Source organism: Lethenteron reissneri, chromosome 27 (genome assembly GCF_015708825.2).
Source record: "Lethenteron reissneri isolate LAM-NWPU_2019-01 chromosome 27, ASM1570882v1, whole genome shotgun sequence".
In the NCBI taxonomy this organism is placed as follows: Eukaryota; Metazoa; Chordata; class Hyperoartia; order Petromyzontiformes; family Petromyzontidae; genus Lethenteron; species Lethenteron reissneri.
Window position 1 is genome coordinate 13,367,546 of NC_083805.1, and position 27,834 is coordinate 13,395,379.

The following is a 27,834-nucleotide window of genomic DNA, read 5'->3' on the forward strand; positions in this document are numbered from 1 at the left end:
GCCTCCTAACGTTGTTATTGAGCTGATCTGGCCCATGCCTTCCAGTCACTCCAGACCAGGTGCCAGCATCATGACCAACTCGGGCATTGAAGTCACCCAACAAGATGACTCTGTCCCGAGGGGCCACTTTAGCCAGCACCTGTGACAGGAGGTCATAGAAGGCATCTGACTTATCGGCTTTGCCTGCATCCCTCCACGGATGTTCGTCTTCGGTGGGGGCATAAGTAACCACGACCACCACTCTTTGCCTCCGGTTGATGGGAAGGCGAGCCCAAAGTATCCTGGGGCTTACAGCTTCCCACACCTCACTGCCACGTTCCCACGCCCCCTTCATTCTTTTGTTCAGAATAAGAGCCAAACCCTGTTGTTTGGCAGTCTCCTGGCCCGAGTAGAGGACTGTCCACCCCTCATAGTGGCAGGAGCCAGAACCGGTCCACCGGATCTCCTGAATGCCACAGAGATCCAGGCGGTACCGGTCCAGCTCCCGACAGAGGAGTGGCAGCCTCTCCTCCGCAGTGAGCGTTCGAACATTCCACGTGGCCATCCGTAGTGGCTTTTCGTTGTTTCTGGAGGAGCCCCGAGGGTGAAGATTCAATCTCCTGGCTCTGCCAATTGGGGTTTGGCCAGGAGACGTCATAGACGCCTGTCCCCCCGGGGCCTCCGGCACAAGCTTATTTGTTACATATTTATGTTTAATTCGTAGTTTCGTGGTAATAAATTGAAGGTGGAGGGGTTACCAGCCCCTCGCACCCGACTAGAGCCCCCGTTTAGCCACTGTGGTGGTCACAGACGCCATGAGGGGAGAGGCCAATGGGCATTGGCCCTCCCCCCAGAGCACTGTCCACGACAGTGTTGCCCGTCCGGCACCGCGAGGAGGTAGGGGGTTGTTTTTGCCGGACTGTGACACACACACTGTGACACGCACACAGTGACCCGCTACACCACCGCTCCCCACACACACACATACACTGTGACACACACTGTGACACACACACTGTGACACACACACACTGTGGCACACACGCACACAGTGACCCGCTACACCACCGCTCCCCACACACACGTACTGTGACACACACACGCACCGTGACACACACACACAGTAACCCGCTACACCACCGCTCCCCCCACACACACACACGCGCGCGCGCACTTGGCCACGCACTCACGCACGGACACGCATGCGCCAATAGCGGGAGCGAGCGAGCGAGCATCCTCGCATCCTCGCTCATCAGGGATGAGGAAGGCGGAGGCAGCTGATGCCGCCACCACCGCCGCCGCCGCTGCTGTTACCCCTCCATCTGCCTCCCTCCCTCCCTCCCACACCACACGCGCGTGTTTCCATCACGCGCGCGCGTTCCTGAATGAATGAATGCAAGACGGAGATTCGTTCGCCGTCCGTGAAGACGAGGCGACGAGAGGCTCGCCGTGGAGAAGACGCGGAGAGGTGAGATTCCTGATCGTGGAGCCGGGGGGGGTGGGGTGGGTGGGTGGGTCGGGTGGGTGGCGGTGGCGTTGGAGGTGGAAAAGCGCAGCTCCTCTCGTGCGCATTTTTACAGCAGGGATGCTGCTATGCGGTAGCTGTCATACTACCCCTTACACACACACACACACACACGCCGTATTCTTATATATATACACACGTACACTATATCATGGATGTATTTTTTTTATATTTGTAAATACGCCGTATAGGGTACATGTGCCCAGACTTCCGATGCTGTATTGTTATTCTTTGCGACGTAATTGCGCGCGTTTCGCAATGAGCGTGTGTATGTGTGCATCACTGGCGGATATTCGAAGCCGGCAAACTGGGCCTCCCGTAGATTGACTCAGCCTCAAATGGGTATTGCTGGTGCGTCAACAATCAGCACTGGGGAGACAAAGGCGGCCGGGCGTGGTTATGACCGCACCGACGCTAACAGCACTTGCCCCGACAGCCAGAAAAGCCTATACGGGGGGGGGGGATCTTTGTCTTTGTATAATGTGCCGATGTGCCAAGCCTTGCAAATCGGTGGCGTCTGCGTCTTGTTTTGGAGGCCCTCTTCCAGCAGTGGACTGACCATGGCTGATGGTGACGATGATTTTTGCCAATGCCTTCATATTTCACCCAACGTTTATTGAGCATGCGACCGCGTGTGTGTGTGTACAATACAATGTATGTGCACAGTCCTCTTGTAACAGGATACGCACCACGAGACTGTGTCTATATATACACAGATATAACGCCATTTACCATTCCACTGCTGGATCAACGAATCCCCTCCCCCAGCCTCTCTCCACGCTCTGTTGTCTGTCACTTAGGGGGGGGGGGGTGGATGTTTTGTCGTAACCATACTTCACCACGCTGGTCAGTGCGTTGGAGAGGCCCTGTGGGATGGCTCAGATGTTTTGTGACTCGTCACCAACAGCATCAATGGTGCCTTCGTGTGTTCCGTGTGATTTACATATACAGTGCATCCTCCCATACAGCCTTTTGATTTTTTTTTAGGACTATTCCACATATTCCGCTAATACGCGCGTCTTAATGTACACCATATTTACATGTGCACGTGTTATCGCGAATGTGTCATCATGTACGTGCCAGAGGGTGCCTTGTCAATGTACACCGCAGTGGAACAACGCGTTTGTGCTGCACATCGTTCCCACGCTAGGAGCGAATATCTGAACCGGTGCTGCGTCTCGTCGCCTTTAAACGAGCACCTGGTGCGGTGTGTAAACATCAGCACTGGGGGAGAAGACAAAGGCGGCCGGGCATGGTGCTGGCCACCCCCCCCCCCTCTCGTGTGCCACCGTGCCGGCCTTCACATAGGTCCTCGCTAACAGCACTTGCCCCAATAGCCTGTTAAAGGCTACACGGGGGAGCATTGTCTTAATGTACCCTATATGTGCGTGTATAATGTGGTGTATATACAAGGTGTGTGTGTTAATTAGCGCATGTCCATTGTCACAATACAAAGACAACGGTCACCCGTGTAGCCTTCACAGCCTGTAGGGGCAAGTGCTGTTAGCGAGCACCTATGAAGGCCGGCACAGCACACGAGGGGGTGTGGGTGGCCAGCACCACGCCCGGCCGCCTTTGTCTCCCCAGCGGCGATATTTACGCATCGCACAAGTTACTCGTTGGCTGAGTCGACCTAGGTGAGAGACCCAGGACCGGTTCAGATAATCGTCACTGCTGTCTGCCGTGGACGGGATCGAACTGGGGGTCAGCCGGCTTCGTAGCGCAGTGCGCTAACCGTTGTCACCCCCCCCCCCCCACACACACGTGTAGTGTTACACACGTGGACAGGGGTGTATTCATACACATACACGTGGGCTGTCAATGTGCGTGTGAGCGGTGAGGGTAGTGGTTAGCGCACTGCGCTTCGAAGCCGGCGGAATATTTGTCTTTGTAAGCTGCATTACGCCAGGCACACAATGCGTACGGCACAGTGCTCAGTCGTGCTCATTATGTATCCGGGAAAACCCTCACGGAGTCTCTGACACTCTTCCAAGAGGCGCCTGTCCCGCATTGGGATGTGTATGACCAACTCCACGAACGAGTGTTTTGGGAGGGAACCCGCGAAACACTGAAAAAGGACCGCACAGATGGACGCAAAGATCCATTGTTGGCACTGCCATTTCCTGGCAACCACGCAGGTCCAGGTACCATCCAAAATTTAACCAGGATAAAACCCTGCTTAGCTTACAAAATACGAGATCGGGGGTATTGGGCGTGGAATATGTGTGTTCTAAAGTACACAATGCATTGTGCGTCTCATAATGTATACAGGGTTTCATTGAAACCGGAGCTGCCTGGGGCTGAGCTCCGGAAAATGTTTCCACTGGGCGGGGCCTGGGGGAGGTTGGGGGTATGCCTCCGAAAAATATTCCATGAGAAATTAGACCTTGATGATAAATATGTATGTGTGCGTGTAGGTGTATTTGCACATAACATATAGAATATAGGCTAAGGAGGGTTGTTATTTGTGAAAGTATATGCATAATGCAATGGGTGTGCTCCGGGTTTAATGTCGGCCGGGTCAGCGATCTGGAAAATAGTTCCACACCCGGCACACAACATCCAGTCGCGGTGGATAGCGCACTGCGCTCTGAAGCCAAATGAGACATTAATTCCCCACAACGGCTAACATCAGTGGCGATTTACACCTCAATCATTCCTGCCCCCCCCCCCACCTAACCTTCCCCCTCGCCCCCTTTACCAGCCAGCACTGAACAAAGATGTGAAACAACCCCCATCACCGGCACTGCTTGGGGAGGCCTTCATCCAGCAGTGGATTAACATGAGAGATAATATTATTACGTTTTGACTTAAAACTTTCGTGACTACAGGAATTCATATTCTTTGGTTCTTTCGGTAAAGTCACGTAGATAGAAAAATAATAATAATAAATAAAGTGAATACAAAATAAAAAAAAACTAATGTAGACTGTAGCCTGGTTCTTAATCGGAGTGAGTGTACTGGCAATTTATAATGTGGACTGTAGCCTGGTTATTAAGTTTGGTGAGTGTACTGGCAGTCTATAATGTAGACTGTAGCAATGGTTATTAAGCTGGGTGAGTGTACTGGCAGTCTATAATGTAGCCAGTACGCTCACCGAAGTTTAAGTCCACATTATAGATTGCCAGTACACTCACTCCGATTAAGAACCAGGCTACAGTCTACATTAGTGTTTTTTGTTTTGATTATTTTTATTATTTTTATTCACTTAATTTTTTATTATTATTTTCTATCTACGTGACTTTACCGAAAGAACCAAAGAATATCATATGATTACGTTTGTGTCCCCCAGGAAAGCCTCGCGGGGTCTCATTACTCTTTTTAAATCCTTTATATTAAGTTCGCTTGCTTGCTTAGGACCGTGCAAATCTTTCGGTCGTTTTTAACCCACTTCCCGTGATCCAATCGAGCTGACATTTTCCACACAGACTCGTTGTGCGTGACAATTAATGTTCGTGAAAAACATTTTTCCAAAATTTTACACTTTTTAAGACAAAAATGTTATATTTAATAACCAATTGCTTATTGGTGCAATGCAATCATCTGACCCATAGGTGGCAGCCATCTCAAGCCAGAGGACGAGAGGACTCGAGCCGCCAAGCATATAAAGGATTTATAGTGAAAAACTTTGTTTTTACTGGTTATACTTATTGTAGGTTCCTGCTAGGATATTGAGCGTCACGGTGGCGAGTGTTCACTACCCCGCCTGATATACAGGAGGTCCTGGGTTCAATCCCGACTACTGTATATCTGGAGTTTGCATGTTCTCTCTCTCTCTCTCTCTGTGGTCCCTGTGGACTTTTTCTCCGGGTCCTTCGGGTTTCCCCTCCACATTTAGCATCAACATGCGTACAGAAATTATTCACAAAGATCATTTGGAAAAGAAAAAAAACATACTGTTCAGAGGCCAACGAACCGCAAAAGAAAGCTGGTATTATAAACGTTTTCTCTACCAGATTCTTTAATAAGTACAGTGCAATGCCTCGATTTTGTACACTACGACAATGCATGTAACTCACTGGAAAATGATGCAGTCATCAAATCTCTCACAAACCAAGGCCGAAATAAACACTTTTTTTAAATGAAAACCTTTTGCAAGGATGGAATAACTACACAGAGAGTGAATAATGAAAGGAGCAGAATACAAATCAGGTGAGCCAGGCAATGAGATACCAAAATAATTCACCCTCGACGTGAGAAAGGAGGAAAATAAAGTCATAAACATATATGGGAAAATATTAACTATCTCCGATCTGCTGATAACATTGTAGGGCAACCATTGTAAATCATCTTCTTGGTTCTTTCGGTAAAGTCACGTAGAAGGGAAGTAATAAAATAATAAAAATAAAACATAATAATTATTATTTTATTACTTCCCTTCTACGTGACTTTACCGAAAGAACCAAGAAGATGAATCCCTGCAGTCACGAAAGCTTTAAATCGAAATATTAAAATGTTTTATTTTTATTATTTGATTATTTCCCTTCTACGTGACTTTACCGAAAGAACCAAGAAGATGAATCCCTGCAGTCACGAAAGCTTTAAATCGAAACATTGTAAATCAATTACAGGGAAAAGGAACATAATAAAGACCGAGATGAGGGATTCAAATTGAGCAATCATTGGAAGGATGTAATTAACCAAGTTAAACTTTAGCTGCCGTGCAGTTTACTGCTAGACAGCCAGTTTATATCTATTTTCATATTAATATCCTTATTCCCAGCCTGTTACTTCAGCTTCACACACGACCATCACCATTACCACACGTTCGTGTTCATCTTGCGCATTTCTAATTTGCCTCCCCCGGCAGCCTAACAAAAAGCTGCTTAATCTTAGCTTTCTTCTTCTTGGTTCTTTCGGTAAAGTCACGTAGAAGGAAAATAATAAAATAATAAAAATAAAATATTATAAAATAATATATTATAATAAAATAACTTATTTATTTTATTTTTCCCTCCTACGTGACTTTACCGAAATAACTAAGAAGATTAATCCCTGCAGTCACGAAAGCTTTAAATCGAAACTTAGCTTTCTTATCTACTTCCGCCCCCTGCATCACAAAGCTTCAGTTTGAGCTACATGCGTTGCCTCCCAACGCCCTCCCCGTTCCTCACATCTTTGCCTCCCAGTCCACAGCCCGCCCACACACTCACCTTGCCCCCTCCCTCCATCCATCCCCCGCGACTATATAATTCCTCGTCACAGCCATCTCTTAGACACACTTAAGCGGTTGTGCTTTCACTACGTTGTCCCCACCTGAAGAAGGACGCTTGTGTTGCGCCCGAAACGTCGTGATTTAATTTAGTTGTTTTCATTTATTTCATTTTATTTTTACCTACGTGACTTTACCAAAAAAAAGAGTATAATAAAGAAGGCTTAAGCTAAACAAGATAAACATGAGCAAACACGTTCCTTCGGAGTGGGCAGGTAGGAACTTGGTTGGACAGCGCATTCGTGCACGACAGACAAATATGCACGACAGACAGACAAATAATCCCTGGTGGGCAGTGTGGAACATATTGTTCCTACCTGTATAATAACATTCTTCTACAACAGAGATCCACGTTTGTATGTTGGATTAGGCCACGTGGTCTTACCCAAAAAACAAATACGGAGCATTGCATTGGCTACACAAACCCTACGTTGTAAATGTTTGTACAAAAGGGTCTGTTAAATACCATCAAAAATATTTGTCGGAGGTACACGAGTGGGAAACATCAGAGAATGAAAACCCAGGAGAGTTATTGAAGGCAGACCGTGATCAACATGATACAACAGAGAGCAGGTTGGAGGGCTGTAAAATGAAAAGCAATTTGTGCCTAGCCAGGCACTGTACCTCGAGACCGTAATTAGCCGCACAGTAAAACGTAATTCTGCATCGGATCAAAGATCGCCCGTGTAGCCTTAACATACCTTTGGGGCAAGTGCTGTTAGCGAGCACCTAATAAGGCCGGCACGACACACGGGTCGCGGTTAGGTGGCCACCAACACGCCCGTCCGCCTTTGTCTCCCGAGTGGCGGTGTTGACACTGCGCCAGGAAGCTAAGTTGGTGCCGAGACGACCGAAGAGAGGTTCCCAGAACCGGTTCGGATATTCGCCACTTTCATTGATCGTGGGCGGGAATTGAACTCGGGTGGCCAGGTTTGTGGTGCACGCAGCACGCCGCGGAAACCGTTGATGCAACAGCCCGGTAAATGTATTCAAAATAAGTGTAGATATGTTTAAAATTACTCAGTTGTACTTGATTGTAAGGATTTACAGGTGCTTTCATTTGCGTTGTGAGTTTTAAATGTGAGCCATGGTTTTCGTGGGTTGCTGGCTTGTTGTTGTTGTGTGTTAAATTGATTCTTCAAGGTGTTCGCAGCTAGCCAGAAATGTCAGCTAACCCGGACCAAGTGCTCACCTCTCGTGTTAGTACGGCTAACAGGGGGTGTTACACTGACATATGTGTGTGGTCCCTATACGGAGGATCTTTGTCTTTGCTCTGTAAAGCACAGAGCTTGTAGGGAGCGGTAGTGCGCTACGAACCCAGCGACCCGAGTTCGGTTCCCGCTCACGGCCAACACCCATTGACGATTATCTGGACCTCCCCTAGGTCGACCCAGCCTCAAATTAATACCTGGTGCTGTGTGTGTACACATCGACACTGGGGAGACAAATGCGGGCGGGCGTGTGTGCTGGCCACCCACGTGCACCGTGCCGGCTTTCAGAGGTGCTCGCTAACAGCAACTTGCCCCAACAGTCTGTTAAGGCTGCACGGGGGATCTTTGTCCTTTTGTCAAGCAAAAGGACAAAGGTCATCGCAGTCAGCCACAAGCCATGCCACCTGCTGGGTCTGTCCCGTGACCTCCTGTTAGCGGGCCTTCGACACTTCACGTGGCCTCAAAGTGCAACTAGCCTGGCACAAGCGCCGTGGTGACGTCCCCGCCACTAAGTGGTGAACGGCGGCTGTTGTTGGTCTGTAAAGCATACACCATGTGTAAATTAGACAAATTACAGATGGAGCCGTCCAAACTACGCGCGTGTGTGTGTGACTGCCCGACGGTCCAATGTTTTCCCGCAAAAAGAAAACTGCATTTAATCCGATCCGCGAGCGTCACTAACGCGGGTCCACCGTGGCATTTTTGGGATTCAATCGATGAATTAAATGATCCCATAAAACATTTCGCGTAAAGCAGTGAACGTTACATAGCAGCGATGCTGGGTCGGTTTGCGGCCGCTGTGGTGGTGGTGGTGGCAGTGGCAGTTGTGGGCCCTGTGCAGCGATTACTGCCGACCAGTGGTGAAAGTGATGTTCGCGTGGAAGCTGTTTTCTCTTTTTAAATCCTTTATATTAAGTTCACTTGCTTGCGTGCTTGCATGCTTGCGTGCTTACTTGCTTACGACCGTGCAAATCTTTCGGACGTTTTTTAACCCACTTCCTATGATCCAATCGAGCTGACATTTTCCACACAGACTCGTTGTGCGTGACAATTAATGTTCGTGAAATTTTTTTCCAAAATTGTACACGTTTTAGGACAAAAATATTATATTTAATTACCAATTGCTTAATGGTGCCATGCAATCATCTGACCCATAGGTGGCAGCCATCTCAAGCCAGAGGACGAGAGGACTCTAGCCGCCACGCATATAAAGGATTTATAGTGAAAAACTTTGTTTTTACGGGTTATACTTGTTTATTAAATCCTTTATATTAAGTTCGCTTGCTTGCGGGCTTGCTTGCTACGACCGTGCAAATCTTTCGGTCGTTTTTTAACCCACTTCCCGTGACCCAATCGAGCTGACATTTTCCACACAGACTCGTTGTGCGTGACAATTAATTTTCGTGAAAAAATTTTCCCAAAATTTTACACTGTTTAGGGAAAAAAAATATCTAATTACCAATTGCTCAATGCTGGAAGACAATCATCTGACCCATAGGTGGCAGCCATCTCAAGCCAGAGGACGAGAGGACTCTAGCCGCCACGCATATAAAGGATTTAGAGTGAAAAACTTTGTTTTTACGGGTTAATTTTTTGTCTCTCCATCTCGGTGTTACTTGACTCATTATCAGGGGCGCGGGCGGGGGGGGGGAGACACTTTAGCCGATGAGGCATCGTCGGTTGTTGGGTATGACAGCAGCACGATGATGATGATGGGGGGAGTATGTTCACATGTTGTGTGTATTATTGGGGGGGGGGGGCGCACTAAAGGCCATCAGGGGCCGCCAGTAGCCTGCGGGCCTTGCAATGAAGAACAATTCTCATATTGTTGTTCTTATTACAACCTTCTCTCATTTATTTGTCTGAGAACATATCTCCCATTTCTCTCTCTCTCTCTCGTATATCTCTTTCCTCTCTGTTGCACAACACAGTATCTCACGTCTTAATTGACTGCCCCTTGAATGTCTCTTCTGAATAGATCTCTGATCTCGTCATTACATATTTTATGAAGAATACATTTCTTGCCAAGGAGCATGAACCATCGCGCAAACTCCGGTCATCCTCTCAGCAGCAGCTTTTGGATCGCCATCGAACAACAAAGACGGACACCGCATCGCGCGCTTTCAGATGCGCTTCTGCGGCCGTCTGGAACGCTCTTCCTTCTGACATTAAGAAGCCACTGGAGTTATACGACCTTAAATCCCGATTTAAAACTAATTTCTTTAGAACTGCTTTTTGTGTGGAGTGTGTTGTCCATTCCCCCGCACCTCTGATTAGCACGGTTGGCTACGTAGAGTGCGAAAAAAGTTTCATATATGTAGCAGGGAGCGGTGGCACAGTGTTTGGCGCACTTCAGTACAAACCCACCCACCTGAGCTCGAGTCCCAGCCATGGCTAACATCTGTGGCGTGTGTTATATGAAGCGGTTCTCAGCCTTCTCGAGGTTGACTCAGCCGTAAAATGAGGAGTTGGTGCAGTGTGTTGACATCAACACTGGAAGCAAGGGTTGTCGGGCATGGTGCTGGCCACACCACCCCATTGTGCATGGCGTTGATCTTCATAGGTGCTCACGAATAACTCAAGTAATCTACTAGGCTTAAGGTTAGAGTTTTGTTGTGTACAAAGTTAGGGAAATATGTATTATAATTTGAATATCATAGGTAATGACATAGCTGGTAAACAAATCCCCAATAAATTTGGCAATAACATTGTGACCTAAAAATAATGTATATAATAGGCAACATTTCAGGCAATGGCCCTCCACAGCACATATAAACCAGAGCGATAGAGTTAATAAGAATTGTAGAATGCACAACATCATGAAGTGAGAATTACATTTTAAACATATTTTCTATAGTAATAGGTTTTACCCTTTTATCTGGCGACAAAAACGGACACCTTTTTACAAGGGATCATGTTTGCATTAACCACAACACCTGCGGTCGTAATGCAAACAAAAAACACAACTCTGATAATGTATGCACTGTCCTTGAAATTGATTGGTCCACACCCGAGACAGCTTTTCTTAGAGCCTAGTCTCACTTGGTGTTGGACCAGATGACGCCAAAAGGCGCACAACTCAAAGACAACGCACCATCAGAGTATTGGGAGCTCGGGGTAAGCATTTACATTGAGACCTCCTTTGCCAGTAACAAGATATAGTAATAGATTTTTACCCTTTTATCTGGCAACAAAAACTGACCCCTTTTTACAAGGGATCATGTTTGCATTAACCACAACACTTCTGTTTACCTTTTTTAAAAGAGGCATATGAATAGTTACTTAAAAGTTATTGAGTACAAGTCAACCCCTTGCATAATCAAAGAGTATAAAACAACGTGATTTATATTAATAGTAAAATTATAACACGTTGATGGCATGTTGCATTGTGGGAAAGGTAGGCTTGTGTGAGAACAAGGCCCTATCCACCCAGCAGAGCATCCCTGGGCCCAATCACCACCACCTCAATCAAAGGAACTTAACTGCTCAATATTATTGTGATCTGAAGTACAACATAAAACAAACATATAACATTTAAACTAAGAAAGGGTAATGTTTGTCTAGCACTCCAAAATAAAGCTATGCTTTATGTGAAGTTGCGTTTTATCAGTCCTGCCGCCTGAACGGTATTCAGTTGAATTATGAAGCGACCTTCTGTCCTTAATCTGGTCTCATTCCCATAAGAGATCAATGCAACGCCATGCACCAACATGTTACGTGCACCAAAACGTTACATGTGTAATATCGTAAATTACGGCGGGAGACCACTTGATGGGTAGCACACTTTATTAACACTTTCTCTAGTCACAATAACACGTGTGGACAACCTCAGCTTACGCTACACGTTCTACCCGGCGACACACACACGGGCTCTCCAGCCCCGTAGCTTCCAGGAGAACTCACAGACCCACCCCAGCTGGGGTATGGGTCACGACCACTGGGTCCAGCAGCCTGGCCCTCACAAGGACGTCCGGCCGCGGGTCCCAAGGTCCCGCCTCTGAGCCACACAGGGACCCGGCCCTTACAAGGACAGCGGGGCTAGGGGTCTCAGGGCCCTATCTCTTCCTCCTCCGTCTTCTGTCTTCACTGGTTACCAACTCCCCGAGCGCCCGCGCGCATCGCCTTTCATAGTCCTCCGCTCCCGAGGGGGTGGAGCCTATACGGACCGCGATGTGAGCACCCACTCTAGTTGACCAATCACCACGCGCTGCCACACGATCCCTTTTTCCAGCGCGTGTCACCACTACGTAGCCAATCACCACGCGCTGCCACACGATCCCTTACTGCCAGCGCGTACCACCACTACACATGCACCAACATGTTACATGCGGTAAAGAGGGGGTACTTGGCTGTAAGATCGGCAGCTCACCAGCATTGATTCAAACAATCCTGAGTCTGCTTATGAGACGCAGTATGTCTAAACCGGTCCAGAGTTTGCTTGACTTGAAATCAGCGCTACTGAAATTATGAACTCCCAGAAGACCGAGCAGCTGATGGGTTGTGTAAGAAATACTTTGATATTTTTTTATGTGTAAAGACAGATATATGAAGAAGACATTGCTTGTTTATTTTGTTATTTATGTTCTCCACGGCAACGCGAATCATTATTTTGTGTCACAAGGTAGGTCACTACAGCATATGATAGATCACTACTGAGTAGAAGGCCAAGCTCACGATCAACTGAATGTCCAAACACAGTCTCAGACGTGGAAAAAGGTTACTAAACAGCGCTGCTTGATCAGGACAGTCACAGTTTTATAATTCCTGTTCCCTAAAGCATTTGCGAAAGATTATTATTTCGGCTGGCTTAATGCTTGACTCGTATGTGATTAGTATGTGCAATGGGTAGGGGCTACCCGAGTAGTGGGCGGGGTTGGCAGGAGTAGGCGGAGCCTAGGGGCAGGAGGCAGGTGCCAATGAGAGAGGGCCTGTTCACAATGGTGGCCGGGCTAGTTGCTGAGTGGGTGTGACTATTGAAAAGTGGGTGGGGCTGCTGGATGGAGAGACTGCCAAGCTCGGCACGTGTCCTGTGGTTGAGCCTTCAAGAAATTGTGTAGCTTTGCAGATGTGTAGGCTAAGTGTACGTGCGTCCAAGGGAGATGGAATTTAAACATAGGTTATGACAATGTTTGCTGCGTTAACTTTTAAATAAAGTATGTTCATTTCAACACTACAGTGTATACACTGATTCTAGATTTGAGGTTTTCGTGACTGCAAGGATTCATACTCTTTGGTTTTTTCGGTAAAGTCACGTAGGTAAAAAAAGGAAAATTAATTAAATCACGTAATATACACTACGTGGTTGTTGTTGTTGTTTTATCAACCATGGGCTGTAATTGGTTTCGAGCTTGGCAATATTTAGTATCTCACTCCACATGAGGCAAATTACTTTTGTTCACAGATGATAGGGATCGTATATTTATAAGTGTTTAGCGCGAGACAAAGCAGTTTAGAACTTTAGGTTGACCTTGCCGAATGGGTAAGTTTATGGTTTTCAGATGTTGTAAGTTATAATCGTATACTCCATTGTTTTTGTGTAAAATGTAAGCTTTCTGGCCTCTCGAGAACAACTTTTGGAATCTACATCAGTCACTCTGTTGCAGTCGACATGTACAGTACAGGGTGGTCCAGATGTCTTGTGACCCCCCATTTAATTTTCTAAAAAAACATTGTTCAAGTAAGCTTCATTTAAACATAAATTGAATATGCAAAGGGGGGGGGAATCTTAGGGGGCAATTAATTGGGGATCACCTGACATCTGGACCACCCTATTGAACACTCAGCGAGCTGAGTATTATTCCTGGACAGGGCCAACATCGGTGGCTAGTGACATCCGAACTGGACCTCTCCCGCCACCCAATATCCCCTGCACCAACCCATGCTCTGACAAGCATGAAGTAAAGTGACATAACCCCCGAGGCCTGATGTGGTTTGTGGGAGGCCTTCATCCAGCAGTGGGTTGACAGGGGGCTCGAGATACCGTACGAATAGCAACATAGCAGCAAATATGATGCCATTGCTGAGTCTCAAGACTTATTCATGAGGATCTTACTTTGGGATGTTAATGGGGAGCAGCAGTGTAGTGGGTTGTCGTGCTATGCTACGAACCCCGCGACCCGAGTTTGATTCCCCACTCATGGCCAAGACCAGTGAGATCGAAACCGGTCATGGGTTTCGCCTAGGTCGACTCAGCCAGGAAATGAGGACCTGGTGTGGTGTGTAAACGTCACCACTGGGGAGATAAAGGTGGCCGTGCGTGGTGTTGGCCATCCACTCCTCGTGTGCCGTGCCGGCCTTCATAGGTGCTCGCTAACAACACTTACCCCAACAGTCTGCTCAGGCTATACGGGGGATCTTTGTCTTTGTTTGGCCAAGGCCTGATGGAGTACTTCTGGGAGGAAACAATGGGGCCTACGTGGCCAAGGGAGAGGTCTCTGTGGTGACAAATTCAGCACATCCTGAGGGCAGCAACAAAAACAAATGCAAGCTGTCACTGAGAAGGCAATTCCAGCAGCCAGAAAAGAAATACGGCAGAAGTTGACGATAATGGCTATGCTGTGCTGATGAGGCCCAATTGGTATGAATGCGATTCATAGTTGCCTTGTTATCCTTCTGCTGCCTAAATAAATGAAAATGCACTGCGTAAGATTATTTGAGCTGGTGGCCATCACGAGGTTGTTGTGCATATTGGCATGCAGAGGGTGCTGGAATGCTGACATGTTTTGGTGTTTAATTCACTTATTTGTGTGTGTGTAAATCATTTAGCTTTGGGCTGCAAACATTTATTTCGTGTTGAATTGTCCCTTCAGATGGAATAGTGCTTGAACAGTATTTTTCGTCGTCAACGGTGATGTGAAATTCTAGATTTGAAGCTTTCGTGACTGCAAGGATTCATACTCTTAGGTTTTTTCGGTAAAGTCACGTAGGTAAAAAATAAATAGAAATAAAATAAAAATAATAATAAATGAAATAAATCAATTAAATCACTGTGATTTAATTTATTTATTTTCATTTATTATTATTTTATTTCTATTATTTTTTACCTACGTGACTTTACCGAAAAAACCTAAGAGGTGATGATAAAACTCAGAAAACCACAATCGGTTTGGTCCAGAAACCCCCGGCTGCTGGACCCGACTTGTTGTTTTATGTTTCCACGGCGAAACAGATCCTAGTCTTTTTTTTACGAAGGAATAATTAATTCCCACGTGCTTTCACTAAGTTCATCCCACATGTCTGTGCGCCGCTCACTGTGCTGTGTTACAATTGGACAGTTGTTCTGGCAAAGGCATCCCTTCTCGAAGTGGGTTTGGTAGATCAGACAAAGGTCATCGTGAGCAGACTGACAGCCGGCGGGGGCGTGAAATGGTTAGGAGACGGCGGTACACAAAATGAGTATCCGATCTGCGTGCGCCAATATTGAGTGGTATACTCTTTGGTTTTTTCGGTTAAGTCACGTAGGTAAAAAATATAAAATACAAAAAATGAAAACAGATCAAGTTAATTTTAATTTATTTTATATTTGTTACCTACGTGACTTAACCGAAAAAACCAAAGAGTATTGATCCTTGCAGTCACGAAAACTTCAAATATAGAATTGAGTGGTATCCCCATCGTTTATAGGGGGAGTTCTCTCGGCACTTTGGTGTCCTCCCACATGCAAAATACTCATTTAGGAATTGGTCACACATACCAGATGGGTGCGGTGGTGCAGTGGTTAGGGCAGTTTACTTTCAACTTACAGCCACGGGGTTTTCCTTCACCAAACCCGTGCTTACCAACGTGGTGAAGTATGGTTTAACAACCACCTCATGACCGACACAGCTTGACCGAGGCCTTTATCCACCCAGCGGTGGCTTTGCAAAGGGCTGTACAAACATTCAATGCAGGACTGACGTTAAAAACAAGTTTTGAGGCTTTGGGTAAATATATTCAGTTACGAACTCAAATACCTCGCATATGGAGCTCAATAAACGTCTTGATTAGTGATAATTTAGTATTCACGACTACAGCCCTTGTGTTGGCAGGAGGCATTTTTATTTATTTCAAATGCTGCCGTGCATGTCTCTAGGTGCTCGTGGCTCAAATGCAACGCCAAGGAGACAGCCACTGAACTCAAACTGCGCGTTGACAAAACGTGAGTTATTTGCTTATTTACATCTTGTTAGGTGCCCAAGTCTAACACCTATAATGTGTTCATACTGTAAGGAATAACAATGGGTCCAAGTTCAGCATTTCAAAAATATATTTGTACGTTTTGGCTGCCCTTCATACTCTACAGGACACGCATATTTATATGTTTATACACACACACTTTTATCCACTTATAGATACCCCACTGATATGACTTAATGACTGCAGATTACCACATGGTTTCATGCTGAAAGAACATCACACGGGCTATGTTACGTAACCATTATCAGGAGTAAGCTAATTGGTTTCGTGAAGCAGCATTGGCAGTGGTACATTAGCACAGATTTTTTTAAACACATTCACCAATAACGAATGTGTTGAGGGCACTATGGTGGCGAGATGTTAACTACCTCGCCTGAGTATACAGGAGGTCGTGGGTTCAATCCCGACCCTGACGCCTGTACATTTGGAGTTTGCATGTCTCTCTCTCTCTCATCATCATCACGGTGGCTAGGAGATGTTAACTACCTCGCCTGGTATACAGGAGGTCGTGGGTTCAATCCCGACCCTGACGCCTGTACATTTCGAGTTTGCATGTTCTCCCTTGTGGTCGCGTGGATTTCTCTCCAGGCCCTCCGGCGTTTTCCTTCACATTTCTAAACGTGCGTTTCGAGTATTTGGCTGCAATGCATTTCCACATGATAAGCCGCTTTGTTGAGCTATCATTTGTGGCCAGGTCGCTTCTGAAAAAGAGCTATATAGCTCAGTGGGCCTTACCTGGTAAAATAAACAAAATTGTATAGTTTAAGAACACTGTGGCCTTGAAAAGGGAAACAAACATTGGGTGACGTTTTGGGGTAATGGCCCTTCCTCTGAGCACACTGCGAGTGAGACCCGAGAGACAGAGACTCAGGAGAGTGTTGAAAGATTTAAGACTGTACTCCTGTAGAGACTTTGAGTTTAAAAATTTCAATGCGAGGTCTCCCTATTATTTGAGTGGGGTGTCTATAAGTGGATCACCCTGTACCAGATAATTTTGTCCTAGGGAATTGTACTTCACAAAATGCACGAATGCACGTTGTTGTTGTTGTGTTAACTAACTCGCCTCTTATTTGCTGCCCACTTGTGTTTTGATGTTGCAGTTGTTGCTGTGGCGACATCACCAGGTGGGTGGCGTCCATTTTTAAATTGTTGAGCGGGGAGAAGGGAAATGGCCACTGGGGGCCCCAGTCTCAAAAAAGCATCGAATTGTTGAAGATAACCTTTCCCAGTAGACGCTGGTGCGAACGTTGGGCCAAAGGTTTACTGGGTTTCTCACTTTTTATGAAAACTCAACATATAGAATTTTAGAAGATGTTTTTAAACGAGTTGTTAAATCCTCTCACCTGGTATGCTGGAGGTTGTGGTTTTGTTCCCGACCCAGACGCCTGTATATGTGGAGTTTGCGTATTCCCTCTCCCCGTGGTCGCGTGGATTTTTCTCCGGGTACTCTGGTTTTTAACTCCACATTTAAAAACACGCGTTTAAAGTAGTTGGCTGCTATAAATTTCCACGTGAAGAGCCACTTCGTTGAGATATTATTTGTGGCCAGACCGCTTCTTGAAAATAGCTATATAGCTCAGTGGGCCTTACCTGGTAACATTTTACGTGGTCAAATTTAAATTGAAAAATCGGCAATCAGAAAATGATGCTTGTGAAAATTTTATTCGTGGTGTAGATGATTTAGACAGCCTAGTTACCATTGTAACTATTGTAAATGCTTACATGCTCAATTAAACATTGATATGCTCAATGAATGTGCCAAATAAATTATCTCCTAGTCCTAATTCAGGGGCTGGAAATCCACATGAGTTCATAGCATAGGCAATGGAGCTTTCATTTGAGGTGTAAACATATGCCAAACAATTACATTTTTCCAAATTATCGTAAAGTTTGCAACAACCCATAAAAAAACATGCAAACGTTGACCAATGTTCAATGTTTACCAGGAATGTACAAATACAATCTCTGAATTTTGTTTCTGAAATTGTCTCAAACTTACCAATTGTGCACCATGCGATGTAATATAAATTCACATAAAGGAAGCCCTTGAAAGCTATTATTTGAGGTTGCATTGCATCTCAACTTTGGGGGAGCATGTAGTCCACTGCTCCCTATTTTGTCATGGCCATGTGCATCACCGCTGATGTTTGTTATAATGCAACATATGATTTTGTATTCTGACATGGCGGTGGTCCTTGCTTTTGCTTTGTTTGTGTTGTATGTATGCATGTATGTTGAACTTCTTTCGCGTCGTACGCAGCAGAAACCGTGCTAATCGGAGGTGCGCAGTGTTGCCACCGCTGCTGTTGTTTCCATTGGCTGGTGTTGGTGCATGTGCTGCTGTTGACATTGCTGCAGTCGTTGCCCTTGCTGTTATTGCTGCTGACGTCGCCGCCGTGCCGTCCTTGTCAACGATTCGCCGACACAATGTACGTGTACCGACTGCTTTCAAATCCGATCCCTCCCCTTCCCCTCCGTCCCTCCCTCCCTCCCTGCTCAACCAACTCTCCAGACTTAGGCTCCGACCCGCCCCCCCGCCCCCTTTCCTGCTATGACGGTCGCTGGCGGCAACGACGGGACGGCCGTGCACGGCAGCACGACGGCGATCTACAGCCAGACGCACGGCAACTACGCGCAGCGCGCTCAGCTCGGAGATGGCAACGAGCGCGTGGTCATCAACGTGGCCGGCATGAAGTTCGAGACGTGCGCGCGGACACTCGCCCAGTTCCCCGACACCCTGCTGGGCGACCCCGCGCGACGCGCCCAGCACTTCGACCCCCTGCGCAACGAGTACTTCTTCGACCGCAACCGGCCCAGCTTCGACGCCATCCTCTACTACTACCAGTCGGGCGGGCGGCTGCGCAGGCCCGCCAACATCCCCTTCGACCTGTTTTCCGAGGAGATCCGCTTCTTCGAGCTGGGCGAGGAGACGATCCAGCGCTTCCGCGAGGATGAGGGCTACATCCGCGAGGAGGAGAGGCCGCTGCCCGAGTCGGAGCTCAAACGCCAGGTCTGGCTGCTCTTCGAGTACCCTGAGAGCTCGAGTGCGGCCCGCGTAGTTGCGATCGTCTCTGTTGTCGTGATCTTGGTCTCGATTATCATCTTCTGTCTGGAAACGCTGCCACAGTTCCGGCAGGACGGTGACGATGAGTTAGAGACCAATAGCACTATGGAAAGTGTACCAAAGGCCAGCTTCGCAGCTGACCCATTTTTCCTCGTAGAGACGGTATGCATCGTGTGGTTTTCCTTTGAGCTCTTAGCACGGTTTTTGGCCAGCCCAAGCAAACCCGCATTCTTCCGTAACATCATGAACAGCATCGACGTGGTGGCCATCATGCCGTACTTCATCACGCTCGGAATGGAGCTGGCCGAGCAGCAGGGCAACGGTCAGCAGACCATGTCGCTCGCCATCCTGCGCGTCATCCGCCTGGTGCGCGTCTTCCGGATCTTCAAGCTGTCACGCCATTCCAAAGGCCTCCAGATCCTGGGCCAGACCCTCAAGGCGAGCATGCGCGAGCTGGGGCTGCTCATCTTCTTCCTCTTCATCGGCGTCATCCTCTTCTCGAGCGCCGCCTACTTCGCCGAGGTGGACGAGCCCACGACGTACTTCACGAGCATCCCGCACGCGTTCTGGTGGGCCGTGGTCACCATGACGACGGTTGGCTACGGCGACACGGTGCCCGTGACGGTGGGCGGCAAGGTGGTGGGGTCGCTGTGCGCCATCGCGGGCGTGCTCACCATCGCGCTGCCCGTGCCCGTCATCGTGTCCAACTTCAACTACTTCTACCACCGCGAGACCGACGTCGACGACTCGCACTCCAACGTGGCGCAGTCGCCGAAAAACTCCGCAGTTAATTACCCCTCTAATGAGTCGCTGAAGAAGAGCGCGCCAAGCACACCGGTTCACACGCCGGGCTCCGTGAGCTGCCACTCCGTGAGCAAAGGCGACAACACGCACACACACACGTACGTGGCCAACAGCTATGAACATAAGTGCCAGCCCACCGACGTGTGAACGACCATGTTGTTAGCGCGAATTTAAGGTTGCTAGTTTTGAGTTAATTTAATGCTGCAACTTGTCAGTCGTGTATCATTATGTTCAACAGGACTCTTAACGTCCCCGTTGGTCCCTTATTCATTTCGATGCCACATTTACGCTGTCTGCAACAAGATGGCCGCCTTTCCACAATCGCTTTAACCGTGACGTTGAAAACAGGCCGCGGCCGTTATTGTGCACAAGCTTGTGGAAGATACTTCATCTGCGATCACATGATTTCAACGGAGGGAGCTGTGTATACGGACAGACGTTCCTTGGGAACGTTTGTAAACACTCCATTGTGTGCAAGTGCGCCAGCCCGCAGTCATCAGTGCTTTTTTACTTGAGAATATGAAAGATAAGTCAAGGCCTCATTTGCGCTTTTAATAACTCGAATACAAAAACTATTCCATGATCTTTAAAAACTTGAAAGTTTTCATTCTCATCCCATTACCAGCAAACTTCATGGTTTTCGCATGCTAGATCCTGCTTCTTTGGTAGAATCTCAACAGTGCTTAATTTTTTTTGCTCGCAAATTAATTTACACTTGCCGATGTATGAGTATCACCGGTTACAATTTCTTGCAGTTTACAGAGGAGCTTTTACCACCCCGGTCCTTCAATCATTTCCGTGCAGTACATGTGACCATAAACAACTTAATTTGCGAATTAAGTCGTTAACCACGAAAGAGACTGATCGTGGGACTGCAGCTTTCAAAGCCCTGGTGAAGTGCCGTCACGTAACATCACACACGCACTCAGAATATCTACAAATCGCGATTGTCATGTTTCGGTTGGTTGTTCTGCTCATGGCTCGTGGGTGTCTGTTGATATGTTTTCACCTCGTTCAGATTAACTCCATGCATCGACTGCAGCGGGGCAGTGTGTGGGTAACCTCTCTTCTTTCACAGCATGGGAGGCCAGTGGTTAAATGGCGCTCTCTCAACAGAGGGCGACCGCTGCCTGCGGTAGTGTGAATGTAGCCCTTTACGTTTGACACGGATTGCGTGCTTCAACGTTTAGTCGTCAGGACCGAAGCACGCACGTGGTGCTCCTGACAAAAAGGGTAGTGGGGCTTGTCATGAGTTTATGGCTCTGCCACCTCTGGCCCGACAGATGGCACACTGACAACGACGTGACGATGATGATGACCGTGTAGACACAAGATAACACGTATTTTCCCTCCCTGCTCTTCCACCTCGCCTGGATTACTGACCCCTCCCCCCCACCCTCATCCCCCTCCCCCACCACCTTTAAAAAAGGTCAACCATAAAGGTCATACAAGGGAGCATGCACATTGGTTCCAAAATTACAATATACATACAGCTCGCACATGACAACGCTGTCTTATACACACACACACTGCATGGATAGCCCTCTGTGAACCCGCTCCTTGATCATGACCCCTCCTCACTGTGCAGGTCAACACGGTGGTCACTGCGGGTTGGTCACGGTGGTGAGCACGGTGTGTGGGAGCATAGAAGTCTAAACACAACAATAGATTTTTTCCCCCTGTACAACCCTCTGCAGCACTGTGCACTGTATCAATGTAATTCACTACTGGTCACACAAGTGAGCCGCAATCCCGCACAACACAAATTATGGGGCCAAGAAACGTGTAAAAAAAAGTACAGCCCCTATGCCCTTGAATGTCTCGCAGCTTGAGTGCCATTGGTTTGTGATTCGACAGCTTGCTGATGGTTCTCGGTTAAACGAGCAGCCCGACGTGGCTGCCAATTTGAAACCCACGTATTACGTGGAAGGTCACATTTCTTAATTGCCATGCATTGTTTCGATACTGACATTAATACTCACATTCGTATAAATTCACTGACTCGTCAAAAAACATTTCTCATTAGTTTATACACTACATTTACATTACGGTAACCATGCGCAGTACATTTTTCAAGGTCTTATTGAACTTGTCAGAGCAAAGTTCCGTTCGTGAGCACCTATTTAAAAAAATACAGGCACAGTGCACAAAGGATAGCTGTGGCCACAATCATGCACATCTATCCACTGTTTCTGCCCAGGTCCTCATTTATAGCCGAGTTGATCTAGGTGATGCCCAGGCAATGCCCAGTAACCGATTGCCGCTGGTGTTGTGCATTATTGCCAATAGCCAGGCCTGGGTAGCTGGAGTCGTGTGCAGTGCTTGAACCACGAGACGTCCACTCTCTGTATGTATATAGGACACGCACAAGGACATTTGTACTCGTATACACAGGGTACACAGAAACATTCACGTTTTCTACAGTATGTAGAATATTTATTGTGAACCGGTTCATAGTAGCAATCACACTGTAATCAGTTGATTGGCCAATTGGGTAGACTCGATTATCAGAAATAGCCTTCCTCTTTGCTGACTGCACAGGTCCCAACATTAAATTATCCGTTATTTGCTCTGCGCCGATCATTAACTCTGGGAATCCCTTTCAAGGCATTACATATCTAACGTCATACGACTAACCACGCTTATAACAATGTACCTTGCAGACGTGTTACTTGAGCAAGTAAAGAAACAAATACGCACATTGGTAAAGTTTTGCGTGAAAATTTTTTTTTATTTTTTTTTTACAAAAAAGCACAAGTCCACCTTTGAAGTCGGGTGCGAAGGCCGCTAAAAAGTAACATTCCTGCTTTCGCGTACGAATGTAAATAATGGTGAAACTCGGTGTTCCACGCAGTTCCTTGGGCCACAGCCGTGACCAGACACTTGGTTGAGAATTGAAACAATTTAGAATCCCAAAAATGTTTAGCACAATCGGCGAGCAACAATTGCTCACGAAATTACACCGGGATAATATTATCTTACGTAAGTTTCCCTTGCCTTTAGTGTGTGCATGTGCACGTCCCAGCCTCATGTAAAGCGGAAGGGTAGTGAATGCCCTCAGACTTGATCATTTAAAACAATTGCCCAGTAGATGCCCATTGCATGGTTCCCAGATCCCGTTGGGTGGCGCAGTGGTAGAGTGTGTGGCTTGCCATCTAGAACGTTGTGGGTTCAAATCCCGATCAGGGATTGATAGGGTAATCATCCCTCTGGGGTGTTTATAAAATGAATACCAATTTGTGGGCAATCAACGGTGGTTGACCTGTGGATACATTTGGCCCCCCATCGCAGGATTGTGGAATTTCCACCGCCACTGGCTCAGGGCTACGAATGGAGCACGAACACTTGCTAAATTGAGCAGGAAACCACCACATGGCCCAAACATCTCAACTGAAATGTGAACCAGAGGACCCATCCGTGTATGTAGTAATTTTGCCTTTGCCCTTGATTTAGAGTTCTTTGCCGTGAGTGTGGGCAACGTTGATGAATTCTACAGCACTTAACCATGGTCAACGTTTGGCCAAGCGCCACAGAGGTACTGATTTCCACCAGCAAGAGAGGTACGCCATTAATGAAAAATGAGAATGTGTTTTACCCTTTCTGGCAATCAAAACAGGTGTTAAGATGTTCAAACACCAAATATAAACTTCATTTGAAGCTTTCGTGACTGCAGGAATCCATACTCGACCTACGTGACTTTACCGAAAGAACCAAAGAGTACCAAATAGATACATTTTGCAAGGAATCACGTCGGAATTAACCACACGTACTTGTGGTGAACATGCAAACAAAAATGTTCTGATAATATATGCGTTGTCCTTGGTGAGGTTAGGCCCTAGAGAAGGCTATCTCTGGTGTCGGCCAACCAGATTTAAGGACAAGGCATGTGTTTTCAGAGCATGTTTGTTGGCATGTTCACCACAAGTACGTGTGGTTAATGCAGATTTACCCAACAAAAACAACCTATTATGGATGATATTGGTCGCGAAAGCCTAAGTGTTAAACTGTCTGTTTGGTTTTCGAAAATCTTTACACCTGTTTTATTGCCAGAAAGGGTAAAAATTTGATACTGGCAAAACAGGCCCCATGATACGCCATTTACGATCACCAACACGTGACGAGTATGCAAATCTTCTTGGTTCTTTCGGTAAAGTCACGTAGAAGGGAAATAATAAAATAATAAACATTAAACATAATAAAATAATTATCACGACATTTCGGCCACAACGCAAGCAGCCGTCCTCAGGTGAAGAACAGTTCTGTCGGAAAGACACTCTGATAATGTGCACTGTAAAAAGGTGTCAGTTTTGTTGCCAGATAGAAGGGTAAAGAACCAATTATCATATTTTTACTGGCAAATGAGGTTCCCATAGTGTAGAAGCAACGAACGATCACACAAACGGAATTAGCTAAACATTCCACGAAGGACTCGCCTGAGAAGTGGTGTTGGGATTCGATTATGCTTCCCGAGCAAATACAAATGCATTAATATTGTTCACACCAACCCAAATGTAATGTTGAGTTTAAGCGATTTTTACCACTTGCTGGAATAATACACATCTGTGATAAACATTGAGAAAATCTCTGTTGGGGCCAAACGTCTCCAGGGCAATACTTTACTTGGCATATTGAAAATTTCGACAAAGACGACGATGATGATGATGACGACGATGACGATGATTATGACGACGATGATGATATTAAGTTTCTAAACTGTTTACGCGTAATGAGAGCATGCCGCCTCTGCGGTACACCCAGTACCTATATTCTGTTGCTGACGCCAAAGTGTAACGTTAATCTCAGAATGTATCGTCTCGTCCAATTTAATCGCTTTCAAAGCACGTAATCGATATTAAGGCAGCAAAACAGAGCTTGCTTAGAAATGCTTGAGAACCGTCGATTGATGTTGCTGGATTGCGCTAACCCAGATGACCTGCCAAGTGCGGTGGAAGCACTGATGTACACCTGTAACCAATCGGTTTGGAGGTGGCATTGGTGGGTCACTAAGATTTGAAGCTTTCGTGACTGCAAGGATTCATACTCTTAGTTCTTTCGGTAAAGTCACGTAGGTAAAAAATGAAATTAAAATTAATAAAATAAAACAATAAAAATCACGACGTTTCGGAGGCAACACAAGTCTCTGTCATCAGGTGGGACCGTCACAGCCAGATTTGCTGCATCAATCTGGCTGTGACGGTCCCACCTGATGACGGAGACTTGTGTTGCCTCCGAAACGTCGTGATTTTTATAGTTTTATTTTTATTAATTTTAATTTCATTTTTTACCTACATGGTGACTTTACCGAAAGAACTAAGAGTATGGGTCACTAAGAGTCGAGAGCCACGATGGTGATAATGATGATATTGATGTGTACAGTTTGTGAGTTGCTGCTTATAAGAGGGCAGGAAGCAGCTGGGTGGTCGTGGTGGCTATGCAGGTGACGTGTGAACCTGTACTGTGCAGGCCGTGAGGGTTGGTGGGTCACTGCCCCGTTGTTGTGAAATTCCCTTCACGTGGGCCTCAATGGTGCCATACCCTGGGTCGCCAGGAGAAGGCAGCAAAACAAGTGGAATAATCTCGATTTAAAGCTTTCGTGACTGCAGGGATTCATCTTCTTGGTTCTTTCGGTAAAGTCACGTAGAAGGAAAATAATAAAATAATAAAAATAAAACATAATAAAATAATTCTCGCGACGTTTCGGCCACAACGCAAGCAGCCGTCCTCAGGTCGAAGAACAGGTCTGTCGGAAAGACAGCGTCTGAATGAACACCACCAAGCTTGGCAGCGTGTATTTAAGCTGCGTTGTGGCCGAAACGTCGTGAGAATTATTTAATAATGTTTTATTTTTATTATTTTATTATTTCCCTTCTACGTGACTTTACCGAAAGAACCAAGAAGAAGTGGAATGATCGTCATCTATTTCCGTCTGTATGGGGATAGAGTGTTGCCCCCTCGCACACGTGGGCATTCTCCGGGTGCTCCGGTTTCCCACCACTTGTATAATAACGACATCATTAATTAGCTGCAAACATTTTTAAATTTTAATATATTTTATAAGCAAGACCCTTACGAAAAAGTATGGATCTTCTTGTTTCTTTCGGTAAAGTCACGTAGAAGGGAAGTAATAAAATAATAAAAATAAGACATAATAAAACAATTCTCACGACGTTTCGGCCACAACGCAAGCAGCCGTCTTCAGGTGAAGAATGAGACACTACCAAACTAGGAGCTTATATATAAGCTGCATTGGGGGTTGAAGAGCGCCTTAACAAAAAGAATGTGCATGTGAAGAGGAATTTAGCATATTCATGGAAAATGCGTAGGCGTTGGGCGGGGGGGTGTCAAAGTCATATTATGCCCATGCATTATGCAGGATCAGCAGCAACCAAGGGGGGTGCAGGGATTAGCAGTAACAAAGGAAAGGAATGTTAATGATATGTAGCTGCAGTTACTCAACAACCACGTAGAAAACTAAAGTATAAACTACATAAAAAACTAAAGTATAAACTGCATCGCACCATCAGTATACTTACTATACTCTATAATAAGCTGAGTTACTAACAGCAAGTAATACATTACAATTCTACCTCGTAAAAATTCTGTAATATGCTTCCATCTAAACCTTATTCTCTTACATCACACGAGCATATACCGTACTATATACTGCCATAGATAAACCCAACATTAAATTATATACTGTATTGCTGTAAACCAACCTATATCTTATACATTTAATATAACACTATGTATTATTCTACACACCCTAATGTGTATCGAAATGGTTTATTACGTCCTTCCAATGATTGCTGAGCCAGAATCCATCTTCTCGGTTAAAATTGTCTCTGTGTTTGTATATGTGGATCGCCTCATGAACGAATCTCTCATGATAGCCAGATGGCTTGCAGAGAACCTCTGTCTTGGAGAAGTCAATATCATGTGAGCCCACTGAGTTGTAACAGTGATCTGCCACGGCTGAGGTGTTTGTCCTACCGTGTTTCAGGTCAGCTTTATGTTCACGGATGCGGTCCGAGACATGTCGTTTGGTTTCCCCAATGTAACTGCTACCACAGAGGCAACTTAGTTTGTAGACGCCAGGGTACTGTATGTCTGGAACCACATCTTTTACAGACGGTACCAGATCACGGATTTTATGTACTGTGTTGAATCGGACCTGGATCTTGTGTTTAATCAGGATTTTGGAGATCTTTTTTTTTTTTTTTTTTTTTTTTCACCTTACCCTACATTGCTGGGGTCACAAAAAAGATCTCCAAAATCCTGATTAAACACAAGATCCAGGTCCGATTCAACACAGTACATAAAATCCGTGATCTGGTCCCGTCTGTAAAAGATGTGGTTCCAGACATACAGTACCCTGGCGTCTACAAACTAAGTTGCCTCTGTGGTAGCAGTTACATTGGGGAAACCAAACGACATGTCTCGGACCGCATCCGTGAACATAAAGCTGACCTGAAACACGGTAGGACAAACACCTCAGCCGTGGCAGATCACTGTTACAACTCAGTGGGCTCACATGATATTGACTTCTCCAAGACAGAGGTTCTCTGCAAGCCATCTGGCTATCATGAGAGATTCGTTCATGAGGCGATCCACATATACAAACACAGAGACAATTTTAACCGAGAAGATGGATTCTGGCTCAGCAATCATTGGAAGGACGTAATAAACCATTTCGATACACATTAGGGTGTGTAGAATAATACATAGTGTTATATTAAATGTATAAGATATAGGTTGGTTTACAGCAATACAGTATATAATTTAATGTTGGGTTTATCTATGGCAGTATATAGTACGGTATATGCTCGTGTGATGTAAGAGAATAAGGTTTAGATGGAAGCATATT

The 27,834-nt window shown here is 46.1% G+C and overlaps 1 protein-coding gene across 1 annotated transcript; it reads left to right on the top strand.

Moving 5' to 3' along the window:
• The first annotated feature begins 1,197 nt into the window (after window positions 1–1,197).
• Window positions 1,198–24,991, top strand: LOC133348586 (potassium voltage-gated channel subfamily A member 3-like). The gene is made up of 4 exons (XM_061561489.1): window positions 1,198–1,447; window positions 15,999–16,064; window positions 17,203–17,226; window positions 18,615–24,991. Exon 4 carries the CDS (start codon window positions 18,654–18,656, stop codon window positions 20,115–20,117), a length of 1,464 nt encoding a protein of 487 aa, XP_061417473.1. The 5' UTR covers window positions 1,198–1,447; window positions 15,999–16,064; window positions 17,203–17,226; window positions 18,615–18,653; the 3' UTR covers window positions 20,118–24,991.
• The last annotated feature ends 2,843 nt before the right edge of the window (window positions 24,992–27,834 follow it).

What these genes read in the sequence shown, in the direction of transcription:
- LOC133348586 (XM_061561489.1), top strand. Translation starts at nt 18,654, where the DNA reads ATGACGGTCGCTGGCGGCAACGACGGGACGGCCGTGCACGGCAGCACG.